The following is a 25642-nucleotide window of genomic DNA, read 5'->3' as shown; positions in this document are numbered from 1 at the left end:
GTTCTCTCATTTTAGGCGTTTCAATCTAATAGAACCCAAAGAAACCGAAGTTTTACGTGATCTAGAAATCGCTTTACGTTTAACCGACGATCCAGTACCTTCGTCCGCCACCAGCAGCAGCACCGGAAGCACCAGCAGCACGCAGCAGCAGCCGGCGGCGCCCAGCAGCAGCAGTGCAGCGGACAGTGGTTCGGTGTCGGCGACGTCCACCGCGACGACGGCCAGTGCGAGCGCGGCAGGCGGACCCTGTGTGGAGAACAATAATAGCAGCAGTAGTGATAGTGGCGTCGCGACGCTGCACTCGCTCATAGATGGCGATGCGACGGCGCAGCCAATCTGTAAACAACCGTTAGAATCGGGCAGTGTAAATAATAGTCATAATGTTTCTAGTAGTAATAAAGAACAAATGATGCAGACGTGCGGTCCGGGCGGCGGTGGCGGCAGCGGCAGCAGTACCGGAAGCGTCGGCGTGATCGGATGCGGCGTCGGCTACGGCGGCGGCGGCAGCACCCAGCAGACCTCCAACACCCAGACAACGGCATAGTGGATACGTTGGACGGCTAGTGTGGGCGCCGGGGCCGGTACCATTTTCCTGCTGGGCGGGGCTGCGTGCTGCGGAGCCTTGCAGCTTCAAACCAATCTCTGACCAAAATGTGATTTATCCCCTAACAAACAAAAAACGAAGAGATGAAAAAAGAAGAAAAAAAAACAAAAACCATAAAATGAGAATCCACAACAGGAAAAATTCTAATTCTTAAAGAGTTGAACAAAGAACAAAAAAAAAAAAAACTAGCAAACAAATCAAGTAACAAATAAGGCAAAAACCAATCCAATTATATCCCAAAAAACAAAGATACATAAACCTGACAGCAAAGCAACAAAAATGCTAGGAAGAAATTACAAACACAATTAAAAAAACAACCAACCAAACACCACTGTGTTGAAGCGGAAGGCAGCAACTTCCTATTGTTTTGGTTTTCTTCCTTTCGAATTCAGAAAACGCGCTGATTTGAACAAAACACCCCCTCCCATTCTGATTTAGAAACAAGAGTAGGGTTGACTATATAATTTATGTTGTGTTTAGTGAGAGTAAAAAACTACATTTAGCCTCCTTTTTAAGTAAGGGAAAGTGAGACAGAAAGAGCGAAAGAGATAGTGAAACGCGAAAGTCTGTCCTTGAAACGTACGCAAAAAGAAGAACAGACAAGAGAACTACTAAAATTACCACAGTATATAGTTGTTGAAGCTGGCATCATGCTTTAAATTTTAGCTAGTGAGAAAAGTCCAGTAGAAAATCCGGAAACTTGCTCCTACAGGTGGAGCAACGAAGAACAAAATTGATGGAAAAACCTTGGGGGAAATTAAATTTTCCTACAGGTCAATTCTTTGGAATTATTTGATCTTAGCTTTGCTGGTCCTTTGCAAACAGGCATTTTATCTATTTTCATCCGATTTCAATACTCAAGAGAGAATGATCACAATGTGAACATTTTACGAGTTCAAATTATCGAATGGAAATCGATTGAATGCTAAAGGATCAAAAGCTTAAAACAAGTTTGGCGCAATGTCTCATTTTTCTGCGTCGAAGACAGCAATAATAATGCAAAAAAAAAACTCCGACCAGCACACATACACACATACATGGCACCTAAATCCTCGCAATGGTGATGTGTGCCTCTTCCTCCATCAGGAGAAGAAAGCTCCGATTTAGTGTCAAAATTGTGATTCAAAGTAGCTATGTTGAGAGCTCTTGTTTATTGCTACTGCTACTACTGTTACTACTACGACTTAACCTGTCCTTTTGTGTCCCTTTGTTTTCCCCCTTTTCTTCCCATTCTCCCACATTTCTATTATCTATTATTATTTCATAAATTAAAAAAAAAAAAGCTATTATTGTTGTTTATTTAGTTTACTACTACACAATTACACACAATTTTTGTGCGGGTTTCGCGTTTCTTGTTAGAAGGTTTTAAGAGTAGACTCCCCGAAAAAAAAAATGCGGGAAACAAAAAAGTTGTGAACGGAAAAAATCAGAAAAAAGAAGTAAACTGAAACATACGTAGAATCAAAGAAGCAGGAGAAGATAACTGTGCAGACAGATGTAGAAGAAGAAGAAGTTCTAATGTAATAACAAACTGCAACAAAGTTCGTACCAATCACACATGAGTTACACTTTTTTGTTTGTTCTTTCGTTATTTTGACCTTTCGTTGAAGAATCATTTGGATCGTTGTGTATTCTTTCGTTCTTGCTGTTGTTTTAGTTAGCTGATAATTGTTTTTTTGTATCTATTTGTTCTTGTGTTCTGTTTTTTTATTGTTGAATTTACAGCAATTTTTCTCAACCTTTACATACCCTTTCTAACCCGTAAACACCCGAAACGCTCTTCTCCTGGAGAATTTAGAGAACGTCTTAGGAAAAAACTGGTTTATTCCGGGAGAATTTCTAGTAGTAATCCTGAGAGGAAATATCAGGAAAAATCCGAGAACAACTCTGCATGAAACATTCCAAAAGTATCCGGGAGAAATCCCGGGAGTAACTTGTGAAGAAATCCCAGGAAGAGCTCCGGTAGGAATTCTTGAAGAAACTTTGCACTGAATCCTGAATGCGGAAAAAAAATCCCGACAAAAACTTTGGGAAATACCAGAATCCGGAAGGAAATTTTTATCACGCAGTGAACTCTGATAGCAACTGCGGAAAAACCTTGAAAAGAAATTCTGGGAGGAACTCCAAGAAAAATCCCTGGAAACTCTCTGACAGATATTCCTGGAGGAACTTTTGTAGAAGTCACGCGAAATTCTACAGAAATCTCAGGAAATCTCTAGAAACTATTTCACGAGACACTCCTGTAGAAATTTCGGGACAAACTTGGTGAATCCCACAAACAACTCAGGAGCAACTATCTTAAAGCAGTCTCGGAAAACTTGCACAAGAAGTCACAAAATTATCTCCGGGAAAATCTCGTAAGGACCTCCAGAACAAATTTCGTGAGCAACTCTGGAAGCCATTCCGAGAAAACCCCGTGAGAAATTGCTGGAGATATTCCAAGATTAATTAAGGAAGTCACTCCGCGATAAATTTCGGTATAAACCTCTACAAGTGTCGCAGCAGGAATTAGTCTACAGAAATCAGTTGAGAAACACTGGCGAGAACCCCAAGAAAACTTCTGTAGAAAATCCACGATGAACTCCGGGAGAGATACAGAGTACTTAACTCCGTGGTCATCAAAGTGCGGCCCGCGGGCTGCACCTGATGGCTGGTTTTCCCTGTTGTCGTGAAATTATTTCCAATTTATCTTATGAAAGTTGTTCTACACCACAAATAATCAGGAATGACTGGTTGAAAGTTCTACGACTTTGTCTTGATGTTAGGATCCAGCCAATTGAAAAAAATAGGCTTGAGGATCACTGAGAGAAATCCCGCGAGAAACTCCCGTTGAATCTCTGAGGGTAACTCTACGATCAATCTCAGAAACACCTCTCCAAAAAGTTCAAAAAGGGTTGTAAAATGCCAAAAAATGTCATTTGGTTGTTTGCTTATATCACTGCCTCCAGCAAGAAATGTTCATCGACGATATCGTTCTTCCGCTATAACCAATCAACACTATTGAAGGTTTGTGTTTACGGATGGCAATTTGCATTAGAATTGGAAAATGTCATGATATTTTTTTCATGACGTTTCCGTGACATTTTACAACCCTGCTCCAAATATCGAGAGTAACTGTAGGAGAAATTCAGAGCGAAACTCTGGATAAACTTCCAGGAGAAATTGTGGCAATTGAGGGGACATTTCCGGTATGCCGATGACTCTAATAAGATGCTGAAAAAAAGAAAGTACCGTAAACCGGGGTCAAATTGATCTCCGGGTTGAAATTGATCAGTCGTTTTTCAAATAGATAAAGCATTTTTTGCCTAGTTTCCTTACAAAAAGCATTGAGTGTCAGATTCCGACAGCACGATACTTAAAAAGAAACATTAAAAAATATGCTTTTTCTAACGGAAAAACGTCTGATCAATTTCGACCCGAAGATCAATTTGACCCCGGTTTACGGTATCTTAAAATGTCTACCAATATTTCTCACAAGTTTCGTTCCGTATTTTTTCACGGCATTTTTCTTTGTATTCTTTGGGATTCCTACTGATATTCTTTCCAGGGTTTCTCGGTATTTATCATGGAGATGCTGAGGGATTTCTTTCCAGCGATATTTTAAAGATTCTTTCCGGATTTATCCTGTCTGGAGTTTCTCAAGGAGTTTCTGCTGTTTTCGGGCTTTTCTTCCAGAGTTATTCCAGGGATTTCTACTAGAGTTCCTTTCACAATTTATTCAGTTTTTTTCTGCAGAATTCATTTTATTTAGCTATATTATAGAGAATCAGGGCATTCCATTCAACCCTATCCAATTTCCAACTCCAGATATCTATGAAGTGGGTCAAGTTCTTGGACATATTCTGAGTAGATATCTAATCAACATTTCCTCCCCATCCCCGCTGATCGTAAGGACCTGGCCAAGCATCGAGAGTTCGTTAAATGAAAGGTTTGTCAAATCCCAGGCAACTTTTCTGGCGCGTCTCTATCGACAACCACCCCAGGATGTGTACGGTCGGCTATGCTATGCTATGCCATGCTAATTGATTTAATTTAGCTATATTATAGAGACTTTCAGCCCTTGGCTGGTTCGTCTCTCTTTCTGCAGAAGATTCCTTCCAGGTTTTCCAAGGATTTCTTTCAGAGGTTTTCCCGGTACTGCTCACAGAGTTAACAGAGTTATTACAATTTGTTTAGATTGATGATTAAAGATTGCCCCAACTCAACTTGCTGTTGGTCGATCCTCCATTTTCTCTGTATATAGTATCAAGTACGATTCGGGAGATTGTGAAAGTAATGGTATCCCACTTGTCCACAATAAAGACACTGTATGCTAAAGACACGAAATCTGATGATTGTTGCTGTTGATGATGATTGTCGCGCCATGACGATGATGCTGTCGAGCAATGCTTTTAAAGCGCGTTTGACAGGTCTCCTACTCGATTGGAATAACATTGACAGCAAATTTGGAATTCCAATTGGAACATTTCGTGTCTTTGCATAGAGTGTCTTTAGTCCACGACAATGTTGTCCGGATTGATATCTCTACCGCATATCTCCTGCATACTCGACCTTAGCTCCGCGAAGCGTGAGCATTCAGAGATGACATGCTCCGCGGTCTCGACGCAGTCTACGCTTTCCGGACATTGTGTGACGTGAAAATTCACCTCTCCATGGCGCCTAGTCGTCCATTCAGACACGCTCGGTATAAGCCTGTGTGTCCATCTACCCTTACTGAAGGAATCCCATTTACTCTGCCACTTCAGCATAGACGATGTACTACTGGTGATCCGCCTCGCACACCTCTTATGCCGCGTCGCTCGAAGCACTCTTCATCCTCTGCCACACTTACTCGAGACTATTGCCGAGCTATTTGACATTATCTTTGACAGTGTCATTATCGCCATGCTTGCCCTTTTGCAGGCATATTCTACGTGGCTTCCGAATTTCAGCTTGTCGTCTATCATGACCCCCAATTGCTTCAGTGAACGCTTAGAGTTGATCGTGCATCCGCCTGTGTTGACCACTGCCTGTTGTTCAGACTTGCGGTTGTTTATCACCATCTCCTCCGTTTTGCGGTGTGCGAGTGCCACATCCTCTATCGACTCGCCATATACCACGAGAGTAATATCATCGGCAAAGCCGACCAGCTTTACGCCCGGTAGATGTTTGAGTCTCAATACGCCATCATACGCCGCGTTCCATAATATCGGGCCCAGAAAGGACCCCTGAGGTACCTTCTGCGATGATGTTGTAGCTCCTCTCGCCTTTCTCGGGGTCATAGACTAGCCCCCTACTCTAGAAATAGCTCTCCAATATCCGGCATAGGCTAACCGGGACTCCTATGTGATGTACGGCGAATTCGATAGCGACCCAGCTAACGCTGTTGAACCTGAACGCATATTTTACGTCCAGCGTGCCACGACTGCGCAATAGTGGATTCCCGTTCGCTTATTTCGAGCGCTATCTCGGCCGTTTTGGTTACAACCCTAATAGCGTCCACCGTCGATCGAGCCTCTCGGATCTGGTTATTCGAGAAGCCAGAGTCATCGAGTTTAGACCATAAGACCATAAGTCTCGACAGATCCATTCCAACAGTTTTCCAGCGGTGTCCGGAAGGTATCAGATAGGTCTGTACGCCGAGAGGTCGCCAGGTGGCTTCCTGGGTTTGTGCAACAGAACCAATCCTTGCTTTTTCCACCTCTCCGGAAATTCAAGTCTGTCCAGACTTCAGCGACATCTGCATAGCCATTCTAAACATGTCAAGGCTGGCCTGGATGACTACTGTCGGGATACCGTCCAAAACCCTTGTCCAACTTAAGCGACTTCGCTATTGAGGGATTTGCACAAAAGTGCACGCGGCCTATTGCTTCCGAAAGGTACAGCCGCGGTTTTCACTCCCTGTTTACTTCATCCTTATGGAAAATAACGTTGCGGCGTTTCTTTCATTTAACATTTGCTGTTCCTTTCTATAACGATAGACCGCGTGAACTTTTGTGCAAAGCCCTTTTTGAAACATTTCAACGACCGCGCGGTGTTTACGTTTCAAGACATCTGACAATATTGCGATGAACTCGTCATTAGTCACCGGGGCGAACTCGCTTTGGCCATAGGGATCGGGGGCCAATGGTCTTATATCGTGGCGCGGGAACAACGTTTGCACGATCTTCCGCAGCATCTCGGGGGATCGTTCTGGGGGTGCTGACGCGCCCTTCTTGCTATCCATGACTACTCTGTAGACATCAGCCCAATGGCTCGTGTTGGCTGCCTGGCAGAGATTTTCGAAGCACGCCCGCTTGCGTGCCTTAGTCCTATTGTTCAGTGCCAGTTTAGCCGCCCTGTAGGCCTCACTTCGCTCCATTCTACCCTTACTGGTGCGACCTCCTTGCATTCTCCTTCCAGCTCTTAGGCTGGATGCGTGGAGTTCTGCAATTTCTGGACACCACCAGTATACCGGTTTGCGTCCATTTCTGGATATGTATCCCTTTAGCATTGTGGCCCGGCGTCAGATGCACGGCTGAGTTCCGACTGGAACATCGCTGGATTGATCGTCGGTGTTGCCCTCCATAAGCAATCGCTCCACCAATGGTGGCGTATCAAATCTTGAGGTCAGCTATCCCCGATGAAGGCCGATGACCTTCGAATGTGACTGTCTTCCTCCGTATTCCACCCTGTATCGAATCGCCAGATGGTCATTGTACGTGTATTCATTGTCGACCCTCCAGTTTGAGCTAGGGTTTAAACCCGAGCTCCAGAAGGTCACTTCAATGATGGATTCTGCACCGTTCCTACTGTAGGGTTTCCTCTGGCCTACGTTCGCGACATTCACGTTCAGTCTAGCCATGGCTTCGAGTACAGCCCAGCCTCTCGCGTTAGTCAAGCGGCTACCCCACTCAATCGCCCAGGCGTTGAAGTCTCCACCGATTACCACGGGAATCAATCCCGCTAGTGCGCTTGATAGCGAATCCAGCATAGATGAGAACTGGTCTATCGATCACCTGGGAGGGGCATAACAACTGCAGTAGTACATCCCGTTGATCTTCGCTATTGCGAAGCCCTCGTGCGCCGTGGAAATTATGTCCCTACTAGTTATACAGATCGTCGCAAGCTTGGCCTTATCCGCTTCCCAGTTCCCGTTATCGGGAGGGATGCGGCATGGGTCCGATAGTTGGACGATGTCTGTACTTGACTCCGAGACTGACGGTCGGTTCGACCTCCTCGACATTTAGGCCCGCCCGTCGTATGACCCTTGTTCGCCGTTCAAATCAGGCATTTTGATGCCGAGCCGAGTTGCACTCCCTGGCGATGTGGCTTTCCACTCCACACTTCCTGCAGAGTTTGCTCCTGTCGGGGCCTTTACACGCCCACGACTTATGTCCTAGCTCAAAGCACTTGAAGCACGACATTGGCGGCTCGTATATGCTGAGCGGGCACACTGACCAGCCTACCTTGATCTAGCCGACTCGTTCACCTCCTTGGTGCATCTATCTCGCACTGCTGTTTAAGTGCGGCTGCGAGCTCTTCTGCGTCAGTGATCTCGTCCAGGTTTTACACTGGATAATCGCCTCCGCCGTTAGGGCTCTTACCTGCGCTTTTTCGCCCAATACCCCTTGAGCTAGTTTTTCGTAGGAGGTGCCTTTCTTAGCCACCTTCTTCAGCACTAGCATCATATTTCCAGTCTTGGTGCACCGGATGCTTTTTTATATCCGCATCTAGCGGTGAGAGACGATTATCCCCTCCCATGGCCCTCAGCACCTCGGCGTACGTGTCTGTCTCGGTTTTGAAGACCAGCGCGTCGCGTTTGCGGTCTGACTTCACTTTTCTTATTACATACCTTCTTCTTTCCAACCGTAATCCAAGGGTTCTCCTTCTCTTGGTCCGGTTGGCCACCCTTCCTCTTGGGGATGGCCTATTGGGGCTTGCCCTGCCCCTTGCGCTTTTCGCAACCGGCTTGGCAGTCTGGTTACTCGCGCTGGCCGTCTCCTTCTTCCTCTTTGGCTTTTCGTCCGTCTCTGCCGGACACTTCTTGGACCGCGTCTTCTCTGCAGGTTTCGACCACGCAACTCGAGCCGTAGGGCGTTTTGACCTCTCCGCTACGGCTCCGGCGAGATGCATGGTTTCCTGCTGCATCGTCGCGTTGCCAGCAAAGAGGAAGCTATCCGTTTGGGTGGACCGCTCCTCCTTCAGCTCGTCCAGCTCCTCCTGTTCAACCTCCTACCATCTGCTCGTTGGTGGGTATACCGGCCCCTCGTAGTGGCGATCTCGCCAGTCCTCCTTACGCGAACGAGTTGAACGCCGTCCCCTCTGCCTCTCCAGTGTCGATCACATTGTTGTTCATGGATTTAGTAGTAGTCGTCATTTCCTCTCTGGCCGCTATCTCTCACTGCCAATGATACGGGTGGTTATCTATGCAATCAAGGAGGTCACTCAAGGCTTAGCCCAGGCCCTTATGGGTACTGAACTCAGAGCCTGATCAGCGCTTACCAGGAGTGTTCATCTGAACCTACTTCCACCCAGTTAGTTGCGTAAGCTGGGTACAGGCACATGGTACAGGTACATGGTACAAATTTCCCAAATGGAGGAGAACGTGCCTCTGGAGCCGACCTACTGAAGCTGGGTACAGGTCAGAAACGTACTTGTGGGCTTGGTTAGCGGCGGCAGTCGTTTAGGTGTCTCGTAAGCCTCGAAGTGTGGGTTCGATTCCCGCTCCAGTCGGGGAAAACTTTTCGTCGAAAATTCTCCACTGGGCCACTGGGTGTTATATGTGTTGTCCGTTGTCAAATGTTTGTAATGTTCAGTCTGTAGAGGCCGCAAGGTCGAAGACGGTGTAATTGTCTTTTTTAATTGTCTTTTTTTTACTTTAAGGTCACGCCACGGTTTTATGGGACGGAACACAGCGCCGACATTAGCCCATCCGCCGTTTCAAGTCAGTGTCACCGACCTTACTAAAAGGATAGAATGCCGTCGCTACCAGCTCACTTGTGCGTAGTTTAATTACCTAAGCGTGTACCCTCTCAGTTACCAATTACAAAGCAAGACCAGTATGCCGTAATCAAGAACTTACCGGCGTCCGAGGCACTCCTAGCTGGGCTGTGATACTTAGGAAGCAGTGCCATGTCGCTTGTACCAGAGTTGCTTCCGGATGTACGAAATTTCTGAAGAGGCCCAGCAGAGCCCACTGCTGGGCTATCGCCACGCCTAGGCTTACTCCGCTTGAGCTATTCGTATGCCCCGGTGCTCAGTCACCTCCCGGTGCCATAGGTGGTAAGTCCCACTGTTGTGTGGATATGGTTCGCTTAGGAAAGAATCCTAGGCTCCTACCTGACTCGTAGAAGGGGGGGGGGAGGTTTCGTCAAGCCCCTGGACTCCTGTCCCTGCTGCCCTAAACATAGGTATCTCCCGGATTCCTGAATTACAACGGTTCCTTCTGGATTTCATTACTTGATTTCCCTCAGGAGTTCCACCGAGAATTTCCATCTTTGATTCCTGCAAGAGTTTCTTCTAAAATTATGTTTGGGTTCTTTTTTGTTACCTCTGGAATTCTTTCAGGTGAATAATTTTATGAAATTTCTTTAAAAAATCTGTTGCTATGCCTGAGGAAGTTTCTTCTACGATTTTTGGGTCTAAAGGTTATAGATTATTTTAAATACTTCCAGCAATGGCTTCTACGATTTCTCGAGGAGTTCCCCGAATAGTTCTTCCTTGGATTCCTCCAAAAGTTTTCCATCAGGAGTTTCTTCTGGCATTCTTCGAGGAAATCGTTCAGAGAATCGTTAAGGAATTTCTCCAGAAGTTTCTTCTAGGGTTCCTGCAGCAGTTTCTCCTGGGATTCCAGCAGGGATTTCTTTTGTGAGTTCTTTCTAAGACTCGTCCATGACTTCATTGTTGGATAGATCCAAGAGCTTCTGGTGGATTGTTTCCAGAATGGTCTTAAACAGTTGTCGAAGATTTCTTTCCTGAAGTCCTGCAGAACTGCTTGGAGAAATCCCTAAGAGCAAATAAATTAATCAGATTTCTTGAAAGCAAACATAGTTTTTCTATTACATTTTAATACAAGATCGTTCTCTAGTATTTTTACTGCAGGTTCATTATTTTCATGTTTCAAGGCATTTTTTTTTTGTAATTCATTACATTATTCGTTTAACCGCTTCCGCAAGATGCTGTCCAAGGAATGCTGCAAACAAAGGTTGGTATCCAGTATCATTTCTTTTTTATACCCGCCAGCCCAACTAACACTATATTAACGAAACCCTTCCTAAAAAAGGGCACTGTTCACCAGAAACGAAAAAGTCACTCCCTCTGAACTAGACAACCGAAAATTCAGTGAAATCTGGATCAAGTCCAGTAGAAAAAAAAATAGTAAACTAAATGAATTTAAATATGTAATAAAAATAAACCAGAAAAAAGTTGTTGCTGCAAAATGATTCCCTAAAAAGTAGTAGATGAAAATTACCGAACAAAGAAAAAAACAGAGAAAACCAACAAAACTGAGGTCTATATATTTAATACAAAAAACGGCAAAAGAAAATAAAAACAAAAAATAAAGAAAAATATATTACCATATATTGTTGTTGTTGGCCATGCCATATTGAATCGGAAAGAAACTAGAATTTCTCAAAACGCAAAACTGCAGTGAACCTTTGATGTAGCGCGCGTACTAATGTGTTACACAGAAGAAAATAGTTGAACAAAAAAAAAAACGAAACAGTTTATTGTTAGTTGATTGCACCAGTGCAAAGTAAGAATACAAAACCATTGGACTGTTTACCGTGATTGTTTTCATAGTTATTGTTTCAAGTTTATGCATCAGACAGACGCTTTTTTGTTGGGAAACGTACGTACATCATAGCTTCCTATTTATGTTGGCTTCAAATAAGTTCCTTAACATCTCATGTGTCTTTCTTTTTTCAGGGAACATTATTTTCATCACCAACCATCATCATCACTTCCACGTCATCACATCACCTTACATCATACCGAAACTATTAAATTTGGATTTAAGTTTTATTTGAAAAAAAAGAAGAAAACTGGCGAAATAACAATTGTAAAAGTGCACACATGTATAAGACAATATCGATAATCAATTAATCAAGTTTAGAGATTGCAAGACAGAGCATAAAACACGCAAAAGAAAAAAAAACAAATCAGCTATAACGTTACAAACTTGAAACAACTGAGGGAATGTTGAAGGGGAAAAAAAAAGCAGTGCAGAAATCGATCAAGTCAGGTGAAGCAGATACGAACTTTTTAATTGTTTTTCTCCAAACTAAACTACAAATAATGGAAAACTACTTGAATGTGATATTTCCGAATTTGTTTCAGTGTACAGATTGAAATACTAATCATTATATCATTCTATTAAGTGAAAAAAAAACTCAACAGATTGTTAACACATTATCGAATTACTTTTATTTTCTCAGTAAGAACAACTACGAAACAGAGACTGATCGATTGAGGTTAGAAACAAACGAATCGGAAATAGCATTGCACATAAAAAAAAAACAAACAAAAATGATGCTTCGAATGAATGATATTCAATAGATGGAAAAGCACACATTTAAAAGCGCGGAACGTAATGTTAGGCTGATTGACAAAAGTGGCCTTTAGAAGAAATATGTGTCTATTGCGTCCTGTTTCCTTCTCTCTCTCCAGTATCCTTGTCGTGACACACACACACACACACACACAGAAACAACTAACATACCTACACAAACACTCATATAACGTGCATCAACATTCCCACAAATTGTATGGAAACAATCTGTTTATTATCACTCATTCAACTATGTTTGCTCTGGTAGATGCGGTGCAAATGGTGGAAATTGGTGCAAAGGATTCAAATCAAAACTTTCGGACTGTTTTACTGCGATCTGTTAACATAGTAAGCATTGAATTTATATCCCCTCAATAAATCATTCTAGATAGTCACTACACCTGGTCAGACGCTTTTCAGTCCAGGATAGCTCTTACCGACTGGTGTAGCCTAGCAACCGGCCAAACAAGCCGAAAAGTGACAAGAAGTCTGCAAGTTAATTTCATCTGAAGCATGTCCGTGAGAAGATCTGGAGAAGGGTTCCTGCCACCACCAGCCAAACGGTCCTGCTCAAGCTGTCGGTTCCGGTGGCCGAAAGGAAATGCCCCCGGGGGAAACTAGGAACTGGTCTCATCAATTCTTTATTTATTACACTAACGAACCTAACCTCAAAATGACTGACAATTCCGGACCAACAATTGAAAAGGCCGCATCAACATTTTGTAAACAAACATGTTTCTGTCGACTTGAGGCCTTTTGAACTCCACCCTCACCACCACTAACAGAAAGCGCACACATCAAGCTTTCTGTTGATGGTGGTGAGATGCGTGGGTGGATCCCAGAAGGCCCTAAGTCGACAGAAATGTGTTTGTTTACGCAATGTTGTTGCGGCCTTTTCAATTGTTGGTCCGGAATTCTCAGGTCATTTTGACAAGTGTAAACGAACATGAAGAGGGCGACAACAAGGCCAGTAAAGTAGTAGATATTTTTGTCTTCTTCGTGCATGTGTGTGATCTGTCAAAATGACCTGAGAATTGTCAATCATTTTGAGGTTAGGTTTGGTGGTGTAATAAAGAATCCCTGGAGAAGCAGAAGGGCCGTGACGTCTACGCTGCGTAAGCGTTCGGAATGCGGATGGTGATGATCATGGAGGGAACCTGGCGAGCTGTGAATTCCCTAGACGACGTACAGATCAGCGAGGATTTGTCGAACCGTGTCTAGGCGACAATTTGCCTCAGTATCGGGAAGTATAATTATATTATGGCCTTCTTTGGCTGTACGGGTTAGCCAAAGAAGCTTGGCACAGCCTTCGGATCGCCTTCCAGGAGAGCGAAAATTTTCGAAAGATTAGCCTACTGTGGAAGTTGATGCGGTTGGAACTCGAGGACTGTTCTTCCGTGGAGGAATACGTGGAAGAAATTTTGACCACAAGCCAGAAGCTGCAGGAGATCGGTTTCCCCCAAATGGATGTCGACGATCCTTATGATGGGGTTGCCGAAACGATACGAGCCGATGGTCATGGGAATGGACGCATCAGATATCGGCAGACTGGGTGAAGTCGAAGATGCTCCAGGACGTGACGATCGAATCCAGCACAAGGACTGGCGGTCCAAGTGGAGCGTTAGCGATTGGTGACTGGTTCGAAGCAAGGTAACAGGAAGAAGGACAAGTCGGTCATGAGGTGCTTTAAGTATGAAAAGCTTGGGCACTACGCTTGGGAGTGTCCGCAGAAGTCTACGACGAAGAACGAGAAGCATTCCCGAGCACGAAAAAGAAAGCACTCTTGGCGTGTAAGAAGTGGAACTCCCTGGACGAGTGGATATTGGACTCTGGAGCCGGAGACCACATGTGCAAAGACGAGAGTGTTGTAGGTGGCACCAAGCAAGTGTCACAGTCCATTTTTGTGGCAGACGCTTCCGAGATACCGGTTGTGGCCACGGGGACCGTCGAGCTGGATGCTGATATGGAAGGTGACTGCTGTAGACTAGATATTTCTAACGTGCTCTGTGTTCCAGACCTCGCAGTAAATCTTCTTACTGTGAGTCGCATCTACAAGAAGGGCTATTGCGTAACATTCTCGAGGAAATTGTGTATGTTCAAGGACGAAGCAACGGGAGAAGTTATCGCCACGGGCCGCGAGAAGGACGGCCTCCACCACCAACTGAACCAGGTTGGTCAAACCAGTGCGTGTGTAGCACGACCAGCCACCAGTCTGGAGGTTTGGCATCAGTGACTGGGGCACCTTAATGTGGACAGCGTGAAGCAATTACCTGGTATGGTGGTCGACATGAACATCTCAAGCGGGATGATATCACTCTGTGTCCCTTGCATCAAGGCGAAGCATTAGCCGTTCAAATCCGGTGGTACAAGGGCAAGCGAACCCTGCCCGCCTTCCGAGGACAAAGGGAGTGGTGAGGACCACTCGGGAAACTGGCTAAGCGCCAGCATGCTACCGTGATGGACTCTCCAAAGCGAGTCATCGATGTTCGTTGCTGCAGGCTACGCAGCTAACCTTGAGGGTGCGATGTGCACTAGCCCCTCTCTGAAGCAATGCCTTCTTGGTGGTTCCGGAGAGACGAAGGGTTTGGCGACCATAAGAATGTGTTTTAGTGGGTCGAGAAGAGAGTAGTCCTGGCTTTTTCTACTGTTGTAGAAGACGGCCTTAACCCCACACTACCCTAACCTTCCTGTTAGGGTGTTTGTTGAGCAGATTTTTCCCCCTATGGTTTATAGGGTGTCCCAGAAAGTATGGGCACAACTTTGCAGCTCAGCCATTTGGGAATGGGTGCATAAACAAACTTTATTTTCACACATATCCTACCTTGATATATTAACATCAAATGCCAATCATTGAAATTTGCATTTAACACTTCGTTTGAAAGCGGTAGAACATTCCCTAAAAGACCTTTTAAAGCTTCTGCACAAATTGCTATATTTTTCAATATCATCGCTTAACAAATTGTTTCCTACGCATGAAATTAAGCTCGATAAAAATTTCAAAAAATATGTCCGTGTATTTCCATATGCGTATCTATTATACAACTCTTAGTTTGAATTGAAAACATATACTTTTGAATCTGAAAAATGAACTTAAACACCAAAATCGATATTTTTTAAAACCCGTTTTTCTAATAGATGAAATCAAGCTTCTTAATATATATCACAACATGCAGAAAATCACATTTTAGTTTCACTATAAGTAAAATAAATGCTCCAGCTTTATAAAGTGTAGATTGAATTATTTTTATTCTCGTTAAAACATGTTTAAAAACTCGAATGTCTGTGGGCATGTCTTATCCAGAAATAGATAAGGCGAAATTTCCAGTTTTCTCAAAATTCAGAAATACCCGTACGCACAGGCAAAACATATTTTTATTAAAAAATTAAATCAACCATCTGAGGAAACATGTTTTCGAATATATCATGTGAAAAAAAAATCGAAAAAAATGTTTCGAATTTGAATATTTGGCCAAACCGTAAAAATGTAGTTTGTGCAGAGGTTTTGAAAGATGTTTTTTCATTTTAAACATTCTGCATACAAAAACCCTTTTTAATGCATAAACTCTTTACAGGTATCAATTAAAATACCTTGAATAAAAATACAAAAATTTAAAAATTGTTGTTTGTTAAGAAAATAGGGTAATTTGCCAATTATTGCACGGTTAAGGACAAGGCCAAAGTATTTTGTATTTTTCAGATACAGTTCTGAAAATTTTACATTGGTTTGGTGCTTGAATTTTCATTTAATAACCAAACAATGCATTGTATAAGAAGTTTATGCGTAAATTAAATTTTTGACTGAATAAAAAATGATTTATTAACAGCGCTTCAAAACCCAATTATTGCACACTGTCATAACCTGCAAATCCTATTGTTGCACACCCATAATCCAATTATTGCACAGTTGCTGTTGATTCATCCAATTGTTGCACCTTCTTACCAATTATTGAACAGTTAAACGAATAAAAGTTTCCGATCCTGTTTTAGTCCGTTCGCAATGCTGTTTTATTTTGTATGGCGAGTTTTAAAAATTTTAAAACTCGTCATACAAAATAAAACAGCATTGCGAACGGTCTTAGTAATGTGAAAGGTTTAGAAGCAAAGGGGTTTAAGTGATGGACGATACGAGGCTTAAAGTTTTCAACATTTTTCCATCACATCAAATTGTTACTTACATCCTTTGGCACCTATTTCCATAATAATTGAGTGATCATTCAACATTTCTTAGATTCGATTTATTCTCTGTTATTTCAACTATATGTGATACAAAATACTTCAAAATTAACATTATTGCTCGGTATTTTCATCCCCAAACTTCATACGTTTTCGAGACGTTTTCCGTGGATTGGATTTCACCGATTTGCGATTCAGTTGAGCCAATCTCTTCGATTCCTCTTTGAGTTGTAGATCTGCTTCACGTTCCTTTCTTTTCTGCTCTTTCAAATTCTGGCGCTCTTGTCTCTCTTGTTCTTTCAAATTCTTCTTAATGGCACGTTCTTTAAGCTTCGACTCTTTTTCAAGGGTAAGACGCTGCTTCTCTGCTTCTTTTTCCTCCAACTCCCTCAAGCGTTCCGAAGACGTGAGAACAAAGTGTCGTTTACTTTTGTAGTTTCGTTTAACATTTTTACGTTTTGGTGTTGGAGGAAGTTTGAAAAATGTTGAAATACTGGTTCTGCGGTTGGGTTTCTCATTATCAACTATTTCTTTCAGTACACCTTTGTGGGATACTGTTGTCGACTCAAACGAATCTACAGGTTGTACAATCACGACATTTACATCACTTTGTTCCGGTGTAGAAGAACATTGAGGAATTGGCTCAACTTCGTAAGTGATAACAGAGGCTTCGAAGGTACTCCAGTCATCGACTGTTTCAATTGGAACGCAAGTTGGAGAGATGTGGTGCACGTTGTCCTCGGTAGGGTTACTGACCACTGCATTTCCAAGGCCCAGTACCGCATCGTCGAATGCAGGAGATGGTAGGTCTCTCAATGGCTCTGCTGGTTCAGGAGCCTCGTACGCTAGAACGTTGTCATGGCGATCCACATCAAATTCCGAAAGAATTGATTTGTAGATGTACAGAAGAGCTTTCTCTGATGCATCTGTAACAGTTGATTCATTTTCGCCAACATACGATTTGATTGGAGTAGCATTCACCAGTTTGAGGGCTCCTTTAATTTTAGCCAAATCAATGGGTACAGTTTCACTTAGTGCTAGATCATTTTGCTCCGTACAGCTGCTAGAATCTTGTGTACCGTTGGAAAGACATCGAGCGTAATCAATAGCATCGGCGTCGAATGGATACAGTCCGCTCTTACGAAATCCAGATCGTACGGTGGACGGTGAAATACCTTCATTAATCGCTGCTTTCAGTACTCCCGGAAACTCGTCTATGGTAAATAGCTTATCCTTATTCCGCCAGTTCCAATCTTCGACGCATCGGCTCCAGCTGTTTTTTAACGGTTTGAAGATAGCAACATCCGCTGGTTGCATTATATGCGTGGCATTAGGATAAAGCGCGATAAGGATAATACCAAGGCTGGCACAAAGCTCTGCTGCCTCATATCCCGTATGCGATGAGTGGCCATCAACAAAGTAAATCACAGGAAATGGAACATTCCGGCGTACAAGAGAAGGGTGTAAAACATTCTGTATGTAGGCAACGAAATTTTCGCTGTCCATCCACCCTTTGTCGGACTTTCCAATTCCCCAGTCAGAATCAAAATTCATTATGAGCTGCTTTGGCAATCGCTTGTATGGCAAAATAGTATCCGGCGGGAACATGTATCCGTCAGCATCAAATGTAAACAGCACTGTTACATTCTTCTTGGGATCAGCCTGCTGTACCAAGTAGACGTTACGGTTTCCCTTTGATGCGAGAACAGCTTTTGTGACGGGATCGAACGGAAAACCGGTTTCGTCACCGTTAAGAATACGCCGCGGATCTGTAAGAACATCCTCCAATCCGTTTGCGCGCAGATACTGCATGATCTTTTGAAACCAAGAACGTATGTCCGGTTCAGAAACAGTTGCACTTGCCATAGTGACGTTTTCCGGTTTTCGAATACAGAGCTGATTGTGCCGGCCAAGGAACAGTTGCAGCCACTTGTATCCTGAAATATACCCATAAATGACATTATCAATACTAAAATTAAGAGATAGTGATTTACCTGGTTTGTTGTTCTTGAACGGTGTTTTGCGGGGATTATCGTCGAGAAAAGCTTTTACTCGGGACACGACAGCATGCTTCGTGCAAGGAAAACCACGGCGTTCCATTTCTTGGATTCTTTTTACCAATTTAATTTCCTCTTGCAGGGTAAGCACAGTCTGTGGACCCCTCCGAAGTTTTTTCGTCCACTTCGAACCAATACGAAACTTAATTGTTGATTTCGGTACTCCGAAGCAGCTGGAAGCCTGCCCTAGTGTCATTGCCTTCGTTTTTACCGCAGCTATGCTTTGTTGCAAGGCGCCTTCCGTATATTTTTTACGGATTCTCGACGGCGGCGGGGCAGAATGTTCAGGATCGGGAGCCGGCAAAGTATAGTTCTAAAATTGATGTTATGTGATGTTTGGTATTCAAATAGGTATAAACAACATTCACGTTACCTGTGTATCCATTATGCAGGTCGAAATCCAGTAAAAATCGGTGTTATCTGGAAGGCAAATTCCAAGGCAGCTTCCCAAGCAAAGTTTTCTCTGACGAATGATAAACAAACACTCCGCCGGCGGAACTGTCAGACTACTACGCACGGTAAAAAAAGTGTGGTTATGGTTTGTGCAATAAAATAGGAGCGACGATTTTTTTTTGAGCCAATTATTGTACGGGGGATTAAAATAACTATTATTTGCAAAATAATCATATTATGATTGAAAAATAACTGGAAGTAAATGCATTTGTTGTACTGCAAATCACTAATACGGATAAAACAACTTCAATGTCGAATAAAAGCTTATTTTGAAATGTGAAATTTTAAACATTTCAGCTAAGCAGGCTGGTGTTTTTTAGCCTTTGTACATCAACTTATTTAAATCGCATTTAAGAACCTCTTAATATGATTTTATTAAAAAATAAAGTGTTGGAACTACTACATAAATGATCAATAATTGCATTAAAACATTATTCTACGTTCGGTATTTCCCGTGTGTTCCTTAATTTGCTTAAATATAGACGGTGTGCAACAATTGGGTGGTGTGCAATAATTGGCAAATTACCCTAATTGTATTTTCGCTATACAAAGTTGTGCCCATACTTTGGACACCCTATAGAAGAAAAAAAAAGGCAAGTGATCTTCTCGAGGTCGTGCATTCGAACGTGTGCGGAGCAGTGGAGAAGCCTTACCTTGCTGGGAAAAAGTATTTCGTCACCTTTAATGTTGATGCGAGCAGGATGACCTTCGTCTATTTTCTGAAGGCCAAGCAGGATGTGTTCGAGGCATTCAAGGAGTTCAAGGCCTATTCCGAAACCCAGACTGGGAAGAAGTTGAAGTATCTGCGAACCGACAACCGAGCCTCACAATCCAGAGCAAAATGGGTTGGCTGAGCGCATGAACCGGACGATTCAGGAGCGAGCGAGAATTCTGATGTTTAACGGCAAGTTGGAAAAACGATTTTCGGCGGAAGCGAGGTCGACGGCCGTTCACTTAATCAACCTGTCACCGACGAAGGGCATCTCCGTTACCCCTTTCGAGAAGTTCACGGGACGGAAACCGGATCTGTCCAATCTATGAATTTTCGGGTCAAGAGCAATGGCTCACGTGCCCAAGTCAGACCCATGTATCCTGATCGATTATTCAGAGTGCTTCAAGGCCAATCGAATGTTCAACCCGAATAACAATCAACTTTTCGAAAGTCGGCATGTGGTAATACTGGATGAGCGTCAGGTAGCGGAGGTTCCGGTACCGGAGGAGACCGATTCGACCGTCGAACCGATGGTTTTCACGAGAGTTGATCAGCAAGAAATCATGGATGGCGATCAACAGGTCGCCGTAGTTACTGACTGTGGACAATGCGCTAGAACAGCCAAAGGATCCGCAACAACCGCTTACGCTCCCCTCGCATTTTTCTCAGCATCCTACGATGAGGCGCAGTATGCAGATTATAAGTTTACTCACAGTCTTGCTTCAAAAGCCTTAAACACCCCAGAATCGACGATGAGATGAACGCGAACCAGGACGAGTTTCGCAGCACGGGAGCTTGCACAATGCACAGCTTGCGCTCCCGTCACACTCGAAGGAAGTAGCTGTTGGAATGTAACACGCAACTGGGGACAGTAAGTGGGAGGGCCAGTCCAAGGCAAGTTGGATAACGGCCACCATCTCTTGCCGGAATACATTCCACAGGTATCCAAGGACCCTGATACGCTGCAGAAAGCGCTAAGCCGGGACGACCGGGATCGATGGATTGAAGCAATGGAGGCAGAATTCGATGCATTGAACGTGAACGAGACATGGTGTCTGGTGGATCTTCCGAAAGGACGGAAAACGCTGAAGAACAAGTAGGTCTTCAAGGTCATACTCAATCCAGACGGCACCATCGAAAATTACAAAGCAAGACTTGTGATGAAAGGATTCTCGCAAGTGAAAGGAGTGGACTACAGCGAGACGTATTCTCTCGTTGTCCGCTCCTTGTCACCTCTTTGCGCTGGCTGCGTAGCTGGATCTCATTGTGTATCAGATGGACACTGTGAACGATGAGGAGCAGCCGGAGGGATTCCCGAACGAAGGCGCACCCAGGAAGGTCTGCTGACTGAAGAAGGTCTTTTATAGCCTCAAACAAGCCAGCAGAGTTTGGAACATCAAGATGGACCCGAAGCTAAAGCGGATTCGGCTAAAGCGCTCGAAGTACGACACGTGCGTATATTACAAGATGGAAAGTGGCAAGATCATCATCGGGGCGGTCTACGACTTTTTTATTCTCCAACGATCAAGATACGGTCGACCATGTGAAGCAGCTGATTTTGGGTCTGCGTGTCACCAAGACCGACGACGCTATTTCCAGGAGAGGGGTCACTAGTTAGACTAGTGGTTAAGGCTATGGATTGTAACTACAGAGACTTACAGGGCTGCTCAGCAGCCACAGTGGCTCCCAATTACTCCTGGAAACAAGCTCAGTAGCATGAGACCCCTCGAGCTGGGTCTCAGGGCCGGCATGCTACTCGGTAATCGGAGGGGCTTCGCGGACAACGTATGAAAACCAAAGAAGATTCACATTTTTAACAATTTATTAAGATTCCTAGTGTGTCGTGTGGGTGTGGTGGGTGAACATTTCTTGTGGAATTGTGTTAAGGCCTATTTACTCACTACTGCAGCTTCCCGCATCGCTTTGGCTCACACGGCTGCTTTTGCACTATACCGTGTGGCCGGAATACGCCGCCGGGGCAGCTTGAGATCGGTGAATAGCGGGTTTACCGGGTCGGTCCTCAGCCGACGGGGACCAGCGGGTATTGCTGGATAATGTTGGGCAATCAGGTGTCATCCTTCTTTGGCGTAATCGGCACGGCCCAGGACGATACTGGAACGACCGTGCCGAGAAGGGTCCCTCCTTGGCGATTAAGGCCAACGGCCTGAGGGAATCGTCCTGCAGGGGACGATGGCGGTTCCTTAACGATTAGGCTCGGAAGCCATGTTGACTTCCGAGCCGCCGTGTGTTGACCGTTCTATTAAAACGGATACGAGGTCCTATAGAAAAGGAAATTCGAGGATTCCGTCAGGGTGGTCATCAGGCGAATACCAGACCTATTTACCTGAACGGAGGCGGTGGCGATTCCCTACAAGGGGGGGGGGGAGGTGGTGTTCAAAAAGCACTTCCTACCGCACTTTCACTACTGATCTTAACACACGGACGCCTGGTTATTTTCTGACCAATCTCCAACTTTTGGAAGATGACTGCGCCCATGAGCACTCATAATCTTTCCCATTTACGATTCCCTTTTAGCATCTGCCATATTGGCACCTTTTTATGCGAGCTCTCAATCTCCCTTTACCAACATTGTCTTGTTGACAGCGGTACGGTTTCTCGCTATAGGGTGGGGCCTACCGTATTATTATAATTAAAAACGTGAATTTTCTCACAAACACTCATACAAAACAAAACCTAAGGATTGGAACCAACCGGTTACAGGATCGCCAATCCGGAGACGGCTGGTTCGATTCCCGTTCCGGTCGGGAAAATTTTCTCGACTCCCTGGGCATTGTACTTGCCTCACAATATACAAATTCATGCAATGGCACGCAATGGAAGCCGTTCAAATAGTAACTGTGGAAATGCTCAAAGAACACTAAGTTGAAGCGAGGCAGGCCAAGACTCAGTGGGGACGTAGAGCCATAACGAAGAAGAAGAAGAAGAAGAAGGAGAGATACATCGAGAGGAATATGGTGGATTGCAATCCAGTGCCGCTGGACGCGAACCAGCGATTGCTGAAGACGATGAGCCCACGAAATGCGGGGGAACATGAAAGGATGAAGGAAGTTCCATTTTGCGAGCTGATTGGAGGTCTTCAGTTAATCGCACAGTGCACGAGGCCAGACATCAGTCATGCGGTAAGCGTGGTAAGTTCGTTCTGCAGCGATCCGGGTCTTTCACACTGGCAGCGGCCAAGAGGCTTTTGCGATACCTCAAGAGAACTAAGAAGTGAATAATGACTTAAATGAGAGTTGCGGATCCGGCGTTTTCTGGATACAGCGATGCCGACTGGGCGAACGATCCGTAGGCGAAGCGAACTGTCAGCGGTTACGTATTTCTGCATTGTGGCGGAGCGGTTTCCTGGAGTTCTAGAAGACAAGCAACTGTTGCTTTATCGACCACGCAAGCGGAATACATGGCACTTTCCACGGTCACTCAAGAGGCCGTCTGCTGGCGAGGGTTGATCCGCGAGCTGTACGGTATCAACGAGTCCTTGATCATCAAGTGCGACAACAAGAGCTCAATTTGCCTGAGGGAGAAGGAGATGGACTACTCGGAGAGAACAAAGCATATGGACGTGCGACACCACTTCGTTGGCAAGTGGAGGCGAAATCGTTCGAACTGAAACACGTAGCTTCTAATCTTCAGCAGGCAGATGCAAGAAGACGGGAAGTTATTTATTAGGATTTATACCAATAGGGCACTGCACTGTTTTGATTTTGTATGGGATTTTGACGTTTCTTGGCCTTGTTGTTTACAAAATTTCTGTAAGAGTAAAAGAGAAGAAGAGAATTTCATGCAGTGCCCTATACACACTTAAGGGGGGATGTTAACATAGTAAGCATTGAATTTGAGCACCAATAGGGCACTGCACTGTTTTGGTTTTGTATGGGATTTTGACGTTTCTTGGCCTTGTTGTTTACAAAGTTTCTGTAGGAGTGAAAGGGAAGGAGAGAATTTCATGCAGTGCCCTATAGTGGCGCAGAGGACCGTTTGAAAGGTCTCCATCTTAGGCGATTACCCACCATCGCCTTGACCTGTGGCCAGGTCGTGGGCCAGGTCAAATTTCCGTCGGGATCTGCCTTTGCTGCGATGTCCTGCTAGGCTCCAATCTAACGCTTGTTTGCAGATTTCGTTTCCACCCCTGCGTAGAATGTGTCCGACCCATCTTCACTCCCAAACTTCTGTCGCCATCGGCTTTTGAAGACATCGACGAAGGAGCTCCACGTTAGAAATAAAATTGTGAGGCCAAATGCTATACCGCAGAGACATCTATTGATAAAGACCTGCAGCCGTTGTGATGCTGTTGTTATTATTTATTCTGCAATGAAATGCAAATGATCATTGGCATTGGAAGCTCCCAGTTGAAAGCTAAGGAAGTGCTCTTAGAACATTAAGTTTAGAAGCAGGATATGCCCTAGTTAAGACTTGACACCAGAAAGAAGAATCCATGAAAAAATTCGAGAGTAAATTAAACGAGGGATCCCTGCCGGAAGGAATTCCGCGAGAATCTATGGGAGGATTTCTGAAGAAGTTTTGGGTGTCAAACTCCAGCGGGATATTCTCAAGCAATTTCTCTGGGGTGTCAGCAAATCCACGCTTTCTGGAATTCAACTGAAATACCCCCAAAAATTTCCTCCACATTCACGCCAGGGAAGTTTTCCAAGTTCTTGGAATAAATGACCAAAGCCTTGTCCGACCGCTTGCATCTACAAAAATAAAAAAAGTGCATTCGAACCTGCTTATCTACCACTGCAAACATTCAACACAAAGTATCCACATATCTTACACACTTGCCCACACACGATAGTGATTCATGTCTACAAATACACCTTCCCCAACAGGAGTTCATAAATATTATTTGGTTCAGATGATGATTCTACAATCATAAACTTAGTCCACAAAGTAAAACCAAAAACTGCGAAAACGCTAAATTCTAATTAATAACCATCACTAGCATCCATTTAGTGAGTACAAATCGTTCAATATGATTCAGTCAATCGGCATCCTAGGAATTTATGCATTATCAATCGTTTAGCAGAAAACATACTTTTTAGAACGCGCAATGCCTTAGAATGGTTCTTGTCATAGAAGAACGTTTCCTTCCTCATTGAACCTTATGCGACTACAAACTACGAATTGGAATACCTACGAGCCTTGTTTTCTAAATTGTTTCAAAAACACTTGAACCGACATACTGCAGACAGGTGGTAGTAAGAAAACCAACCTAACTAACTAATATAACCTAAATCTACCGGAGAGTAAACCAGTAACACTTTTTTATAACTATCACACAGGAAGTAATCAAATTACTAAGTCCCCTAACCCAGAAGACCCAGATGACCCGCAAGTATCCTGTAAATACCTATAGAGATCTGTATGATATAAGCTACATAGAGAAAGAGAAGTTAATCTATTTGCAACAACAACAACACAAAAAAGTATCTGAATGAAAACCAGTTGACCTGTAGGAGGTTCCGATAATTTTAACTTGCAAAACATCAGAAACCAGAAGCTGGCGGCGTTCTCGAAAAAAAGTAGTAGTTACAATAAATTTCTATCGCATCTTGCGCTAACCCCGCGAGACAGGAAGCGCCCAGCCCATCCATACTGGAACAATATGGTGGTGGGAGGAAAGTACAGGACCGCTGAATTGTTACTCGTACTCTTAGTAGAAGCCGATGTAGTAGTGAGCCGCGAACAGTAAACCCGAAACCGAACGCCGCTGTTTGAATTTGTTCAGCACACATTCTGATTAGGTGACGAGTAGAAGATAGAAACGGTAACCCGATTCAAACTTTTGAAGGATTATGGAGAACTTTGAGTTACGAAGAATTAGTAGATCCTTAAAACAAACAGAGAGATAAAGAGAGTATCTTAGTATATATCTAATAGAAAAAAAAAAGAAAAAAAAAACAACAAAAATGTGAATAAACTTGATTCTTAATTACAAATGAAAGGAAAAGAAAAGATGAAATAAAACAAATACCTTATCCGCCTCACTTGATGAATTTAACATCTGCTGTTTCATTTGATTTGTTTTGTTTATTACAATGATTATCAACTGATTGATCTATTCTAAAAAAAAAAAACAAAAAGTTTTCCATCTTCCCACAAGTTCAGATTAA

General features: G+C 43.8%; 2 protein-coding genes across 3 annotated transcripts in view; one reads left to right on the top strand and one right to left on the bottom strand.

Annotated features, from left to right (window-relative positions):
* Positions 1-2170, top strand: part of LOC115259975 (MOB kinase activator-like 2) — a 78743-nt gene extending 76573 nt beyond the window's left edge. Inside the window, exon 7 of the mRNA XM_062843118.1 lies at positions 16-2170. Coding sequence (XP_062699102.1) covers positions 16-544 — 529 coding nt within the window. The 3' untranslated portion in view covers positions 545-2170. The remainder of the gene's footprint in view (positions 1-15) is intronic.
* LOC134284310 (uncharacterized) lies at positions 1824-25548 on the bottom strand. Of its 2 annotated transcripts, XM_062843117.1 has the most exons (3): positions 18720-25548; positions 18284-18659; positions 1824-18226 (listed from the first exon to the last, which is right to left on the bottom strand). In XM_062843117.1, exons 1-3 carry the CDS (start codon positions 18729-18731, stop codon positions 16404-16406), a joined length of 2211 nt encoding a protein of 736 aa, XP_062699101.1. In that variant the 5' UTR covers positions 18732-25548; the 3' UTR covers positions 1824-16403. The 2 variants fall into 2 exon arrangements, with proteins under 2 accessions (XP_062699101.1, XP_062699100.1); XM_062843116.1 differs by having other exon boundaries at positions 1824-18659.
* Between the last annotated feature and the right edge of the window lie 94 nt (positions 25549-25642).

The sequence above is a fragment of the Aedes albopictus genome, chromosome 3, assembly GCF_035046485.1.
Source record: "Aedes albopictus strain Foshan chromosome 3, AalbF5, whole genome shotgun sequence".
Lineage (NCBI taxonomy): Eukaryota > Metazoa > Arthropoda > Insecta > Diptera > Culicidae > Aedes > Aedes albopictus.
Note: the sequence above shows the minus strand (reverse complement) of the source record. Positions and strands in the feature narration are given on the sequence as shown.